Below are 15055 nucleotides of genomic sequence, written 5' to 3'. Positions count from 1 at the left end.
AGGAAAAAAATGCCATTCCAGGCGTAGTAGGGAAGTAAATGGTACAGCAGATTTGATCATTTTGGCTGGGGGGGGTGTGAAAAATTTAAAGCTTAAAGGGTCTTTGGCAAACTGCTCGCAAATAAATGGAACGTGTGAAATAATTTAATGACAGAAAACTGTTCAGGGCCGTGGGGGCTGCGGTGCGGTGGAAAATGAAACACGTTGGAGGAGATGTAGCCTGGGCTTTTTGTGTGAGAGGGTTGAACTTGCTGCATTCTGACCTGGTCCCTGAAAAAGGGGGGTACTTGCACCCCAAAGCCAAGTGGTAGAGCTGGACTCAGGAAAACTTGTCTCAGGATGTAATGGTGCTCATAGGGAGAGGGGTTTGCAGCATCACCTGGGGAAGAGACAGGCTGGCAGTTGGCTGAAGTGACCCTCTGGGGTAGCAGGGACGGTGCTGGGCAAACACCACCACCCTCTGGATGAGCATTTTGCAAAGAAACCTCCCAAACTGGGTGTCCAGAGGGGAGACTGAGCATGGCTGGCAATAAAGCCCATCCCTGAAAGACATCCCCAGGGAGTATCCGTGCCCGTGTTCCTGGGGCTCAGGTGAGTGAGCTGCTGGATTCTCAGTGCTGGTTGATCTGGATCGCAGCTGCTCTGAGGCCGTTTGTTGTGCACTAATGGAGCTCATAAGTCAGAACCAAAGCCTCGGTGGAAATCGAGTGAAAATTACCTCTTTACAGTGCTCAACAGCAGCTGTGGGAGGTTGGGGGCCCTGCCAATGTAAGGGCCCCCCTTGGCAAGCCTAGCACCAAGGCTGAGACCTGCCGAGTCCTTCCTATGTAAACTAATGGAAGGACAGAGGGAAAAGGCAAGGGTCAGAGGAGGGGGCTTGGCCCAGCTGAACCAGCACGGCTCTGAGCCAGGGGTGGTGTTGCCTTTGCAAATGGGGCAAGACCCGTCGCTCCCAAGTTCTCAGTGTGGCACAGTCCAGGCTTGCCAGCATTGGTGCTCCCACAGGGAGAAGGGTTCTGGGGTGACTCCCAGCACCCCATGGCATCTGTAGGGCCCAGTGCTGCTCCCGGGCTGTCTGCAGCTCTTGGGCAGCACTGCCTGAGGCAGGACAGCCCAGAGGGGAGGCTGGAGGTTACCCAGGCCACATCCAGCACCCCAAAACTCATCCACATCACGGGTGAAAAGTCTCCTGTCTTTCCTAACACTCTGAGGCAATTGAAGGCTTTTTTTGTGATGCACATCGGGCCCATCCTGCTTTGTGCAAAGCCCCTTCGCCTCCCTCTCGCCGTCCTCCCCCGCATGTCATCTTTCGTTATTCAGTAATGTTATCCCCCCTGTTTTCCCCCTTTCCCTGCATTTTTTTCCTTTCAGCGGAAACTGTAATCAGTGGAAGATAAATACAGGGAAGGTGGCTGGAGGGAAGGCTCAGGAGCCCCTCTGACCTCAGGGTTGGCCAACCAAACTGGTCCCTCCAGCCCAAATGAATCCCCAAATTATACCTGACAAAGGCAAGGGTTTGGCTTTCTCCATAACCTCCCTAAGCACTGCTTTGGGGCGGAACAGTGATGGTGGTCAGCTGGTTTTAACTTTGTGCAAGTACAAATTCTTATTCCTGGAAGACCATCGGGGTGGGGAACTGGTTTCCAATTCCTCCATCAAGGTGTCAGCAGCTCTGGTTAAATCCAAGTCCTGCTGATGGCACTGAGAGGACAGGGTGTCTTTGGGGGACCCAACTCATCCCCCTTCCCATTCCTTCTCTAATGCCGCAGAGGACTTGGCTGTGCTCATTTTTGGGAAGCTGATTCGGGGTTATTAAAGCATCTCTTATAGAAGAGATCCAGCCTGACTGTACATTGTAAACCTGTCAGACACTCACCACCAGCTGTTAGGGTGGCATTTGTCTGGTCCCACAAGCCTGCAGTGCCTGAGCTAATGATGAAAAGATGTGGATGCATTACCAGGGCTCATCCCTAAGCAGAGCAGAGGATCCAGGCAGGCACTCCATGTGTGGAGCTGCCTCCATGCCATACAGAGATGGCCTGGAAAAGGTGTGGAAGGTCCCTCCATTAAAAGCAGCAATAGAGGCTGAACAAAATGCCCCAAAACTGGCATGGCCTGGGGTTTGCAGGTCTCCAAAAACCCAGGAACCACTGGTGCTCGGACACATCCTGACCCAACTCCAGTCTTAAACCTCGATCCTGGCATGACTGCCAGCCCCATATGGGAAGCACTCAGCACCACTTGTCTCCTGTGGCTCTTTAGCTCTTCCTTCTGTGGGTTTGGGGAGATAAAGACCAGCCAGAAATGTGGCCAGATGCTACAGAACTGGATTGAGAATTAATTTAAGAAAACTTTCCTCCTCCTCCTCCTCCTTTCTTTCAGCCAAATTAGAGTGGGTGAGAGAAACCATCACTTATGGAAAAGTCTTACAGCCATGTTTAAATTGAGGATGAAGCCAAAGGGGGTTTATAAATTTTATTTATACATTTCCCAGGGTTCTGTTGAAATCATTGCCAGTTCGGTGAGGGACAGTGCGTGCTCTTGTGACTACACCTTTTGAACCAAACCCTGATCTGCCATTTCTCCAGAAGTCCTGTGGCATGGTCATAAATCCACAAGGAAACCTCTCACCCCATTACATCCTGTATCTCTTTCCCAGCTTGATGGTTCCCATTTCAGTCCCAGGCTCCCAGAAAACTCAGGGACAACCATGGCTAGACTTCATGTATTTTAATCCAGCAGCTCATTAGCTCGCTGAAGGAAAACAGGACCAAAAAAGGAGTTTAACTAAAAAGGGCAACTGGAAAGCAGAGACTGGCAGAACATTTGAAGCTGCAGGAACAAGTGCTGGAGGGAATTCTGAGAATTTTATTTGTGAGCCTTTAAACACGATCGGTGGCGAAGTGCAGCCTGTGGTTTCCTGGCCGGGGAAAGGGCCTCAAACCCATGCATATTTCAGGCACTGTCCATCGTGTCTTTACCCAACAAAGAAGGCCATGGCCAAAGTACAAGAGCACAGATTGTTGATGGTCAACCAAGGCCAAATTGCACCTACAGCATAATAAAAGACCCAGAGAAATGCCAGTGGCTGCAGAGAGGTCTTGGGAGAGCGGTGTAGTTGGGCACATAGGGGTCTTAGGTACTTGATTGAAAACTTATTGTTGGGTGTTTCATGGCTTGAATTATTCAGAGTTAAGGTCCAAGAAGGTTTTTCTGGCCTTAAAGATCTTGGAGCCTGTAGTTTCCTCCTGCTCAACAGCTTGATGGTGTCTAGAAACAGAAGAGTTAATATCCCTTTCAGTAGATTTTGTGTGTTGCTCAAGTATGATCTGAAAATGCTGCACTTATTAAATAAGTATCACAATATTATTAGCAAGCATTTAATTTGTGAGCATACTCAGGGAGTGGTGAGTTCTGCCACCCTGGCCTCTGTAATGATATAGAGCAGAAATACCCCTGCCATGAATCAGAATGTCATAAAATTATTAACATTTCAAGTAATTCCAAAATGCTTTCCCACCAGTAGGTACAGATTGGATCCAGATGCTTTATTAACAGAAAGAATCATTAACCAGTACCTCCATGAGGGAGAACGACAGCGAGTCGTGCTCCCCATGAAGCCTTTGCAGGCAACTGACTGGGTGTCTCGGAAAAAGACTTCATAAACTTGCCCAAACCTTATGATATTAGTGACAAAGAAGAGATTAATCTCAGCTTGGCTGACAGCCCAAGATCAATACTGAGAAACCAAACTACACCCTCAGCTTCATGTTTCCATGAGCCAGCAAAGCCAGAAATAAACACTGCGGAGGCTGAGCCCTGCGAGACACGGTGCTGCTCGTTCTGAGCTCTGAAGACCACGGCTGGAAGAGCAGATGCTTGGCTGCAGTCCTGTGTCACCTTGGGGACATGCCACAGCTGGGGCCTCGGGGGGTTGCTGGAGGTGGGAGCTGAGACCTGCATCTTGGGGGTTTTTCGGTGCTTCATTTTCATCACCGTTCATAAAAGCTTGACTTAAAGTCTTAGTAAGAGCCGAGCCCCAGTTTGGATCAAGTGCAGCCCCAGGATACACTGAGACCTGTATTCAAAATCAGGTCCACATGGTTTGAGCCAGATGTGAAACCACCACAGGCCTTGGTAAATTTTGGGGTTAACCCTAAGCTCCAGCAGGTCCCAAAATAGGTTTTGATTCTCATGGACATCACAGGGTTGCACATAATGCTGCTCCCCACAGAGTCCCTGGTGCCTGGAGGGAGCATGGCTGGCACAGAGCAGGGCAGTGCAGACCCCCAGGAGGGCTTGAGCTTGGTTGAGTTGTGGGGTCTCACAGAGGTCTGGCTCTCATTTGGCTTCTGTTCTTTCCCCACAGGTGAGAGCCTGAGCCCAAGCTGCGGGGCAGCCAAGAGGAAGAAGAAGCAGAGGAGGAACCGCACCACCTTCAACAGCAGCCAGCTGCAGGCTCTGGAGAGGGTCTTCGAGAGGACGCACTACCCCGACGCCTTTGTGCGGGAGGAGCTGGCGAGAAGGGTCAACCTCAGCGAGGCCAGAGTCCAGGTGAGCACAGGTTTGTGTGGGAGAAAACAACACCCTCTGCCTTGCCCCCAGGCAGGAGCAGGGACTGTCCCCTCCCTTGTTCCATCCTGCACATCACCATGATCCATAGGACAGATGCTTGGGACATCCCTGCTCACACTGGGTCCCCACTGACCACCTTTCCCCCTGCCACAGGTGTGGTTTCAGAACCGGAGGGCCAAGTTCCGCCGTAATGAGAGGGCGATGCTGGCCAACAGATCGGCATCGCTGCTCAAATCCTACAGCCAAGAAGCAGCCATTGAGCAGCCCATGGCACCACGGCCCACTGCACTGACCCCGGAATATCTCTCTTGGACCAGCACCTCCCCATACAGGTAGGTGGAGGCTCTGGAGGAGCTGAGGAGGAGGTGGCTGTGGGGCAGGGCTGCCTAGAGACCACTCCACTGCCACAGGAATGCAGCCCTGTACCACTGCTGGGGATTTGGGGAGTTTTATGAGGCTGAAAGGAACTCGTCTGACTTGGCCTTGGGAACCATTTCAACCCTGTCTGAGCATCCGCTGCCCAGCGCTGAGCAGGCTTCCCTGCCTCCTTGCATTTCGGGGCCGGAGCAGGCACCCTGGTCCTCGCAAGGGATTTGCTTGGCCTCGTGCTGACCCTTCCCACATCTCAGCACAGGAGGTGGCATGGGTCCCTTCTGGTTCCCAGCTGTTCATGTTCAGTCATCACATCCAAAAGCACAAAGCAGGGCCTCCTGGTGCATAGTTTGAGGGGTTCCCACATCCAAGCACATAACAATGCTGAAGCCTTGGCTGTTCTTGTGAGAGATCTCCAAGAGGGAGCAGCCAGCCTGGCCCAGGAAACCAGCAGGACCACAAAGGGCATGGGGACTTCTCCATGGGCTATTGCCTCATTCCTCCCTGCTCCCTCCCCGCAGCACTGTGCCCTCCTACAGCTCCAGCGGGACCGCAACACCCACCCAAGGGGTGAACATGGCCAACAGCATCGCCAGCCTGCGCCTCAAAGCCAAAGAGTTCAGCCTCCATCAGAACCAGGTGCCGACCGTGAACTGAGCAGGGCAAACCCCATCCCATGGCCTCCTCCAGGATACAGCGTGGAGCTCCTGTGCCGGTCCAGGACAAATCCGCTGCCTGCCCAACACACATGCCACTCATCCAATGTCTCCGCATCTTCTCTCCTCTTCCCTTCCCTTCTGAAGGTAGAGTCAGTCCCAGGCCGAAGTGGCACATAATTATAGCCACATATGGAGCGAACTTGGTTAGAAACTTGCTTTTCGCACACCCTTATAATAACGGCTATATATACACACATACCCCCCACGCGCTCTTTGAGGACAAACAGACTTGCCAAGGGAACAAGAATTTGCTTCCAAACATGGAAGGATCTTGGACTATTGGATTTGACCAATTTGGGTATCTTGCCCAGAGAGCCAAAGAGTTATTGGGTCTTCTCCTCCCGCAGGGACAGCGTGGGAGGATCATGAGCCCCTCTTTCCACCGGGCTGTGACTTGCGGCGCTCAACTGTGCGTGCCAAAGCTGATCCATGTGTTCATTTCTTTGTGCAACCCCAGCCGCAGTGTGGGGTTTAGGACTTCCTAAAGTTTGGGACTTTGGGAAGCTGATGGCTCACCCATGCCATGGCCAGTCTAGGCCAGCCCTCTGCACTGTGCTGCCTGCATTTAGGAGCTGCCTATGCTGATGGCATCAGGCTTTGTCCCTTCCCAGAGGGGCAGGCAGAGCTGGAGCATCTCAACAGACCTGCTTGGAGCCTCTGAGCTCTCCTGTGAGCTGGGGATGCATTGCCAATCCCCATGCAGGCACCGCTGCCCTGCCTCGGTGGATTTGCCAGTGATTCTGCAGAGCCCCAGGTCATTGAACCGTCCCAGGGAGAGAGAAAATTGGAAAAAGCTGTTGGGTTTCAGCTGAGTAGGCGGCTCCCAGTGCTTCGTGCCAACGAAGGCTTCGCCTTCCGGAGGCACAGCCTCCCCGTCGGCAGCTCCGCAGATGTGCTCGGGGGTCTGGGACCGGCAACTCCATGGGGGAGGCTTTTTTGGTTTTGCAGAAAGGAAATGGTTTCCCCCTCATCCCACCCTGCTGTGCAGCCTAATGAGGCTCCAAGGTGGGATGTGCAGGGGGATGGACACGGGGTGGGCAACCTGGCCCCAGCCCATGGGACTGAGCTGCGGAGAGACGCAGCCTCCACCTTCCCCTGCCAATTCCGCAGCAATGGGGAATGAGCCGGAGTGGTGGGGGTGTGGTGTCCCTGTGGACAAAGCCCACTGGAAACCAGACCACCCTTTCCTCACCCACTGGAAAGAGCCACCAGCCAAGCATGGGGATACCACCAACTCAGAGGGGTGGCCTGGACAGTGAAGACACCAGCCCTACTTCCCTAGAAGGGGTTGGTTTGGGGGCTGCAGCAATAGATCTGAGGACAAATAGAGTAATTGCTGAAGTGCCTCCTCCACGTAAACATCCTCTGCTCAGTGACACCAAGGCTGAAAGTGTCACAGCTACAGAGTGCCCACCTGAGTCCCCACAGCTCCCAGGAGCATCCTCTCCCATTCCCACTGGGGCTCTCACTGCAGCTGCATGTGGGACCCAGTGGCTGTGACACTGGAGCCTTCAGCTGCACTGCAGGGCAATGCCAGCCTGGGGGGGACTCACCCACCACCTGGAGCTCCACCCAGACCTGGTGGGAGAACCAGGAGAGGAGCCTATCTCCTCTTGCTGGGGGTGAACCACCCTCCATCCTGCCTCCAGCCCCTGCTTTCTCTGCTCCACAGTGCAGCCCCTAGTTGGGAATAGTTACCTTCTCCTCCTCAAGCTTGGCAGGCAGGGAGAGGGCACAGCCTGATTGACGCTGTCCACCTCATCCAGGGAGCAGTGTCACCCTAAATACCCACCCTCTGCCCCCATCCACATTTCCAGGGCTGGTATCCCTCCCATTTGTCATGCCAGAAGAAGAGCACGCAGCTCCCCACACTGCACAGAGACCTGCCAAGCCAGGGGGGAGAGGGATCCACTGTGGATCAAATCATCCTCCCTAAGAAACACCACTTGGGGCAGGAGGAGGAGGCCGGGAGGGTCCTATTCCCATGGAAAGCACAAGGCTCTTTTTTCGGTTATACAAGATGAAACCACAGGGATATAAATGTCACTGCCTCTTTGAGAACATTAATGAAAATAAACCCATTTAATAGTTTGCAGATGCTGTTTCTGTAAACCTAAAAAAAGCAGGGAATAAATATTTCTTCACTAAATATCTATATGTATATATATATTTGAAAACATTTGCTCCTAATCTTAGGCCCCCTCCTTTGCTGTGCTTTTGGCAGCTTATCACAGCTTGTCACTCAATGCTGAACTCACCAAGAAGAGATACAAATTGCACCCATGGAGGGGTAGCAGGACCGAGGGATTATTGTAATCTAAGCTCTCTCTCGCCCTTTCTATTTGTACATTTCAATTACTTGTAACAAGATCCATGGTGGATTTGTTTTTTTCTTCTGCATGTCTGTGTTTTGGAAATTTTTGTAAGGTTTTTGTAAAAACAACTCTTGTGAAATAATGGAGGAATAAATATTTTACTGAGTAGAGACGTGTCAGTGCATGTGATAGGGATGTGACTCTTCATCAGCAGCCACTGTGGTTTCCCCACCTGCCCTGGACAAGAAGCCTGGGCAGAAATTGAAGTAAGAGGCAGCAAGAAGGGTCAGATTCTACACAGAAATTGAGCTGTGTAGGAATAGGAATAAGGATAGGAATAAACCATCAGATTGTAGAGCACTTTCCAGAGAGCAAAGGCCTACAGGTGCAGAGCAGGCACCGAGCACCGAAACAGGGGGAGTCAGTGGTCAGGCAAAGGTGATACCAAATAGTCGAGGCAGCCAAAGTTAAACAGCGCTCCAGGAGCTCACAGTGTTGAGCTATCAAGCAGCAGATTTAATGCAATGTGGAGAAATGGGAAGATGTGCCCAGGGGAAAATGCCCAGTGCAGTTTGAAACTGCCCAGTGCAGACTGAAAGGCAGCAAGTCAAGTGGCAGGAATCGCTAGGAAAGGATTAGAGAGCAAGGCAGAAAGTGCTATCGCACACACCCAGAGGGGCTCAGCTCCGTGAGCCACAGGATCAGCTCCCTCCCAGCAGCAACCTTTGTTCCTCCCATCACCGGTGGCTTGTGGGACACATGGATCCTGTGGATTGCAAGGTTGAGGAAGGAAGGACCCCTAAACAACACATTCCAGCTTTCCCTAGAAGGGAACAAGGCTCATCCCATTTCATCCCTGCAGCACCCAGCAAGAGCAGGTCCCCATGTTGGGCATCACTCCAGGCCCACCACAGTCCCAGACACTTGACCATCCCTATCAAACTGCTCTGCTGCTGCTTTTTAACCATTTATTTATTCATTCAGTAAGTGGTTTGTAGATCATTAAGGCCAATTGTCCAACCTCCTGCATAAAGAATATCACCCAAGCAGCATCCTCATCCTCAGCATGTGGCCAGTGCAGAGCATCCCTTTGGAGAGCATCCAGCCCCGAGTCAAAAGACCCTTGGAATTGATGAGCTTACAGCTCCCAGGGCAGATTCCTCCAGTGACTCATTACTGTTGACTGCTGGAAATATGTCACTTATTTCCTGCCTGAACTGTCCCAACTTCAGTTCATCTCCCACTAGAGCAGAAGGTCCCAACCCATGGTCAGTCAGCTCCCAGGAGCTGATGGACATCTGAGGGGTCCACAAACCAGGAGACAGACAAGCATGGAGAGCTGCAGCTCACCTGGCAGGGTCTGCACTCCACAGGGAAGGGAAGCACTGGGGGAAGGCTGTCAATGAAGAGGAGCTCAAAGACATTGTGCAACCACTCCTCTTCCAGGATAGGGGCATTTTTCCTCCTAGGAAGGGCACATCCATCACCAGTACTAATTTCAGCAGGAGAGCTGGTCTCCATCCATGCACCACAACTTTGGGAGTGGGGGAAGGTTGCAAAGACATTTGCAAACTGTTTCCTTCCTCAAAGCAGTTGGTTTCAACCAGGTGATTCCAAAAGGGCAGATCTCAGGTGATGGAAGGATCTTCCTGGACCCCCTTTCCTTGTCTCTGACCCCACAGCCTGACACTTGTGCATGACTTGCTGACTGATGAAAAGCTGAAGTTTGCCCCTAGAATATTTTAATGAGAACAATTTTATGTTGTCATCAGCATCGGCTGCCACAGCAGCAAGACAAAACAGAGCTCACATTTTCCAGCTCACAGGGACACCAGCCTGGTTATCCCCATCCAGAATGAATTACAGACATATTGTGGTTACAGCATCCTCCTTTCCCATTACCGTTGTACTGCTGAGCCCTTCTCCCTCTGGTGGCAACAGGAAGGTCTGAAGACCCTCTTGCTGGCACCATCTACGAACTGCAGAAACACATGTTCCCATGACAGCATCGTGTCACCTCCCAGCAGCCGAGCCCCTCCTGCCCTTTGGAGCAATGCTCCTGTCCTGGGGGTTGCGATGCTCACCCCAAACTCTACATTCCATATGGAAGGAGCATCTCCTCCCTGCGGCAGATATTTTGCTCACTGCTGATTCTTTCCAACCCCACAGGGAAGCAACCTAAGGCAGCAGAGAAGCTGGATGGTAACTATCCACAGGGGCTGTAATGCTTTATAATTACTCGGGGAGAAGGGAGGAAGCAAAGGTTCCTTTTGTAGCTGGCATCACAAAGCCCAGGAAGTTACCATGTATAAGGAAGAACTATTGCATGGAGATGCACAGCGTTGCATCCATACACCACAACTTCAGAAGCAGGGAAAGTTTGCAAGGACATTTGCAAACTGTTTCCTTCCTCAAACCAGTCTGTTTTCAACCAGGTGACTGCCAAAGGGCAAGTCTGAGGTGATGGGAGGATCTCCCTGGATCTGGCATTACATCTGCCTGCTTTGGAGACGCTGATGGGCACTAGAGCAGCCACAGCCTACTCCCCCTCAACGCGTTCCCCAAGGAATGGCACCCTCCCTCCACCCCAAACACCTCCAGCTGCACCCCAAGCTCTCTGGCCAGCAGACGTGGGGGGAGAGAATCCGTGGGCGCGGGTCCCCGGGCAGGGTCCCCGAGTCCCCCCGCAGGGTCCCGCAGCCACACGAGGGTGCTGCAGCCCCGCGCAGCGCAGCGCAGCCCGCGGAACCCGGCGGGCCGAGGGCGAGCCCCCATCGCGCTGCTCTGCTCCGCACCCGGCCGGCTCCCTCCCCCCTATCCGGGGCTCGCCCCCACGTATGAAGCAGGGGACGTCTCACAGCTCAGCCCCACAGTCGGAATGGAAAACGCCCGCTGGAAAAAGTTTTACCGGTGCCAACTTCATCCTCATGTGCCAGAGAGCAGCAGGGAAGCACCGTTATCTTCTCCTTCTGGGATGCCTATGCCTGTAGAGCTGGCTCCTCTCATTCTCTCTACAAGTCACAGGAATCTCAGTTCTTCAAGAGGAGTAAGAGGATTTGTGTATCAAAATCCCATCTGCTAGAGGGAATGGGAGATTTTGGGAGGGCAGAAAAGGAAGAGTGTGATCTCAGTTAAAGGAGAGCTGCCCAAGCAGGAATCTTGGTCCAGAGGCCACCAGGGGAAGGTCTGGATGGAGAGACCCAGGAAGTGGTGCAGGCAGGTAAGGAAGAGGTGTGTCCTGTGCTCAGGGGTAGGAGGGATCCAGAGGCTTGAGCCACCTAAAAGAGTGTGGGAGGGGAAGTGACTTGTGCTGGGTCTCCACTTGCTTTTCTCCCAGCTCCAGACACCTTGAGGGAAGACACGTACTGGTTGTGTGAATCACATTCACACGTTGTACCACAGAAGGGGGCGGAATGGACCTTAAAGATCATCTACTCCCAACCCATCCTGCCGTGGGCAGGGACAGCTTGCATTAGACCAAAGTTGCTCAAGGTCTCATCCAACCTGGCTTTGAACTCTGCCAGGGCTGGGATCCACAGCCTCTGTGGGCAGCTTGTACCAGTGTAAGTAACCCTCACAGTAAAAAATTTCTTCCTAATGTCTAACTTAAATTCCTCCTCTTTCAATTTGTACCTATTTAAGCACCAAACTGTCGTTCTGCAGTCCCAGGTGGGTTTCAGAGTGCTGCCAATTCCTGTTTGAGCCAGGTGTGAAAAACAAGTTGTTGGACATACAACGCACACACCAAACCCAGAGACTGCTGGGTGCAGCCACTGTCTCTGCTCTCCTGGGCACATTCTTTGCCCACACAGATGCCAGAGCAGGAATTTGGGAGCTCTAGGCTTTCAATATTAATTGGGAAAAGGCAGGGATGCCCCCCATATGCAGCAAACACCACTGGCAGTGTCCAGGGGGAGAGCCACTGGCTCTGATCACCTAGTCCCAGGAGAGCCCTGATGGGACTGATGCTACCAAAGCAACCGAGCCCAGCTCAGTCCTGCTTCCCCCAAACTTCCACAACACTTCAAAATAAGTGCAATGCTTGGGCCTCTCTCAAGTTTGCCTTGTAGGCTTTTTCTGTTTGTTTTTTTTTGAGCCAGGAGAGTTCACATTCCCAAGCTTTTCCCTGCAGCCAGTAAGCAGAGTTTATTTTTTTTTTAATAAAAAAGAAGAAAGCAGAGCTTTGCATGTAACCTCAGCTTCCCTGAACAGGGCATCAGCCTCAGGCACTGGACAGGCAGCCGAGAAGAGGCTGAAGCAGCTGGCAGATCTGGGGGCTGGAAGGGCATTTTGTAGCCTTCCTTCCTCCTTCCCATGCCAAAATCTCCATCCCAGCCACATCTCCAACCACAGCAACATGTACTGGAGAGAGTCCATTTTGTAAAACCACTGTCTTTCTTATTTGAAAACAAAAAGGGAAAGAAAAGAACCAAGCGGAGCCATTTTATCAAACTAACACAGACATGACGGGCAGCACCTCCCAAACACTTAACAACTTAAGAAAATAGGGGAAACCCAGAGAAATGAGGCATTTGTTTCCCAGCAACCTAGTGCAAAAAAAGGGGGATACTTATCTTGGAAAATACAACCAGCTCCTTTACAAGTCCTAAGAACAGAAAGAAGAGCAACCACATCTTACCTGAGCTTCTCCAGCCCTCCAGGATTTTTGAGTGAACACCAAGCTTTGTAACAATTTGCTGCTCAGGGAAGGAAAACTGAACAGAGCTGCTTGTAATTCCCAGCTCTGCTGAATTTAAAGGATCAGCACAAATAATGCACACCTGGAAAAGAGGTTCCTCTGCAGGGCACGTGAGTGCAGAGGAAGGGGATGCCTCTTTAGAAGTCCCAGGGCACTCCAGGCTCTACAGTGGGGTTTAACATCCTGCTGAGGATGGACCCAGCTGCTGCCCAGCTGCATCTGCTGCTCCCGAAGGAACGATGTATCAGAGCACAATGATTTGTTTTTATTGGGAATATTTGCTTCCTGCCACTAGGATGCATGTGCAGCAGCAGAGAAACATACAGGGGTTCAAGATCTTGTGCACCCTGTGAGGCAGAAAAGACTTGTTAAGAAGGGTCTGTGTTACCCAGACATCTTTGTGACGGAGAAGTGGCCAAGAGTGAACTACTGAACCTGCAATCCTGCCCACCTTCCTCACAGTGGGAGAGCAAGGCATTCCACTCCAAACTTCACCACACAGCTCGGCCTGAGGCCACAACTGCACTGGGATCAGGAGTTACTGGTACAGAAACTTCTACCCGAGCTGAGCAAGGGCTGAGCATCACTCTGAGCAGGTGTGTCCCCAGTGCTCAGTGAGGTCTCAAAAAAAGCATCTCTGAGGAGAGCAGTCAAGGGAACAGCCTCAGTGCACAGGACAGATGGAAGGGGAATTTATTTTCTACTCATTCTGGCTTGTCTCTGTGATCTTAGTCCAATTCTGTGTTGCCCTCAGAGGAGGGAGGAGGCACTGAAGAGCAGAGTTTTACTCCTGTCTTCTCCTCCAGACGGATGCTCCATTGCTGCTGCTGCTGCTGCTGGGAGCAGCCCCTGGTACCTGGGGACAGCTGTGTAGCAGAGGAGCTCATGGGGCTTTTTTACCATGCAATACCCTGGTCCCAACCTCTCCTCTCCAACATGACACCTTTGGGTGACACAGAGCAGCAATACTGTCTTCAAAGCCCCTCTGCTCATTTCCAGAGCTTTCTGCAAACACCAGCTGGTCAGGGCTGTGAATGGCGTGGCAGCAGTGGACAGCTGGAAACAGCTGAAAGAAAACACCCCTAAAGCGATCATGGCACATTTTCCAAATAGCAACGGCCCTTCTGTGGCCAGAGAAAGGCTGCAAACAGAGGGGGAGAAACTCAGTCTGATGCCCTGGAGGCATTTTCAGGCATTAGTGGCATGTGGACATGACTGCTCTATGGGAGAAAACTCTTGTCTGTTTTGTGTGAGTGTTTTAGACTTTCCAGAAGTCCCAGAGCTTTGTGTCCGGCAAATGTATCCAGGCTCTGTGTCCAGGGTAAATGATTCCTGCTGGCTGCTCCAGGCATGTCGCTCTGCATCTTGCTGTGGTGGGGCTGAGATGGAAAAGCCACAGCTGCTGCTGGCTGGGAGCTGCCAGGAGTTAGCAGGATCCTGCCTGCAGTGAGGCTCCTTGCAGGGAGCTGTGTCCCATGGCGTGAGACGAGGTGGCACTGGGAGCACTGAACGCTTCAGTGGCCTCACAACATCACCCCTGAGATTTTGACTTCCCTGTTACACTTCCTGGAAGGTACCTGCCTCCTGTCCTCCTTGTGGGAGAGGGAACCTAAGGGACTAAGTCCTAAGGGACTCACATCCCCACAGATGCACGTGGCTGGGCAGGAGAAGGGTGGCTGCTTTATAACCTCTGCTACCAACCACATCTGCTGACTAAGAGACTTTGTTGGACCCCCATGATTTCCCCTTCCTGATTCATGGGGTATTCATGACCAAGAGGAAAAGGCACATCTTCCCCGTTCCAAACACAGAAAACCTTTCCTTCAATGACCCCTTCCACGAGGGGTAGTCCATGTGCTTTCCACCTCTCACCCTCAGCAAGAGAGAGAGAAACCTGCCTCCACATCCCCTTCCTGCACGATCCTTCTCTCTGGTGACTTCTCCGACAAATTCTGATGGCAGTGGAATTTTATCAAGGCTGCACTGAACATCCTCAGGGTGCAGTTGACCTCCCCGGTGACATCCCTGGTGACACACACACACACACACACGCACTCTCTCCCACTTGCAGGGGGGACCAGCAGAGTCAGGATGAGGGGGTTCGGGTGGTCGGTCCCTCTGGGTGTTACCAGTACGGGGTGGTGGCCAGGAGGATCTGCAGGGCCATGGAGAAGCAGGGCAGCTGGGCCACACTGTAGGCCACGGAGCGTGTGGGTGCCCTCAGCCGCAGGAGGTAGGCAATGGTGTGGATGATCCGTCCCACACAGAAGATGAGGAAGTGGATCCTGGCCACTGCAGGACTGGGATCCAGCAGGGAGTAGATGGCTCCGAGGAAGAGGAAGGGGAAGATGTTCTCCATGTCATTGCGGTGGGCC

General features: G+C 52.3%; 2 protein-coding genes across 7 annotated transcripts in view; one reads left to right on the top strand and one right to left on the bottom strand.

The window, feature by feature from the left end:
- The window catches only part of PRRX2 (paired related homeobox 2), a 24291-nt gene extending 16142 nt beyond the window's left edge, over positions 1-8149 (top strand). The window contains exons 2-4 of the mRNA XM_048325786.1: positions 4370-4554; positions 4729-4907; positions 5469-8149. Of these exons, the coding sequence (XP_048181743.1) occupies positions 4370-4554; positions 4729-4907; positions 5469-5604 (500 nt within the window). The 3' untranslated portion in view covers positions 5605-8149. The remainder of the gene's footprint in view (positions 1-4369; positions 4555-4728; positions 4908-5468) is intronic.
- PTGES (prostaglandin E synthase) overlaps positions 2716-15055 on the bottom strand; it is a 32283-nt gene continuing 19943 nt past the window's right edge. For 3 of the 6 annotated variants that reach the window (XM_048325789.1, XM_048325788.1, XM_048325787.1), the window contains exons 4-5: positions 14810-15055; positions 2716-11259 (exon numbers count right to left, since the gene is read on the bottom strand). In XM_048325789.1, coding sequence (XP_048181746.1) covers positions 11226-11259; positions 14810-15055 — 280 coding nt within the window. In that variant the 3' untranslated portion in view covers positions 2716-11225. The other 3 variants (XR_007207843.1, XM_048325791.1, XM_048325790.1) reach the window with 3 other exon arrangements.

This window comes from Corvus hawaiiensis, chromosome 21, assembly GCF_020740725.1.
Source record: "Corvus hawaiiensis isolate bCorHaw1 chromosome 21, bCorHaw1.pri.cur, whole genome shotgun sequence".
NCBI classification, from domain to species: Eukaryota; Metazoa; Chordata; class Aves; order Passeriformes; family Corvidae; genus Corvus; species Corvus hawaiiensis.
Note: the sequence above shows the minus strand (reverse complement) of the source record. Positions and strands in the feature narration are given on the sequence as shown.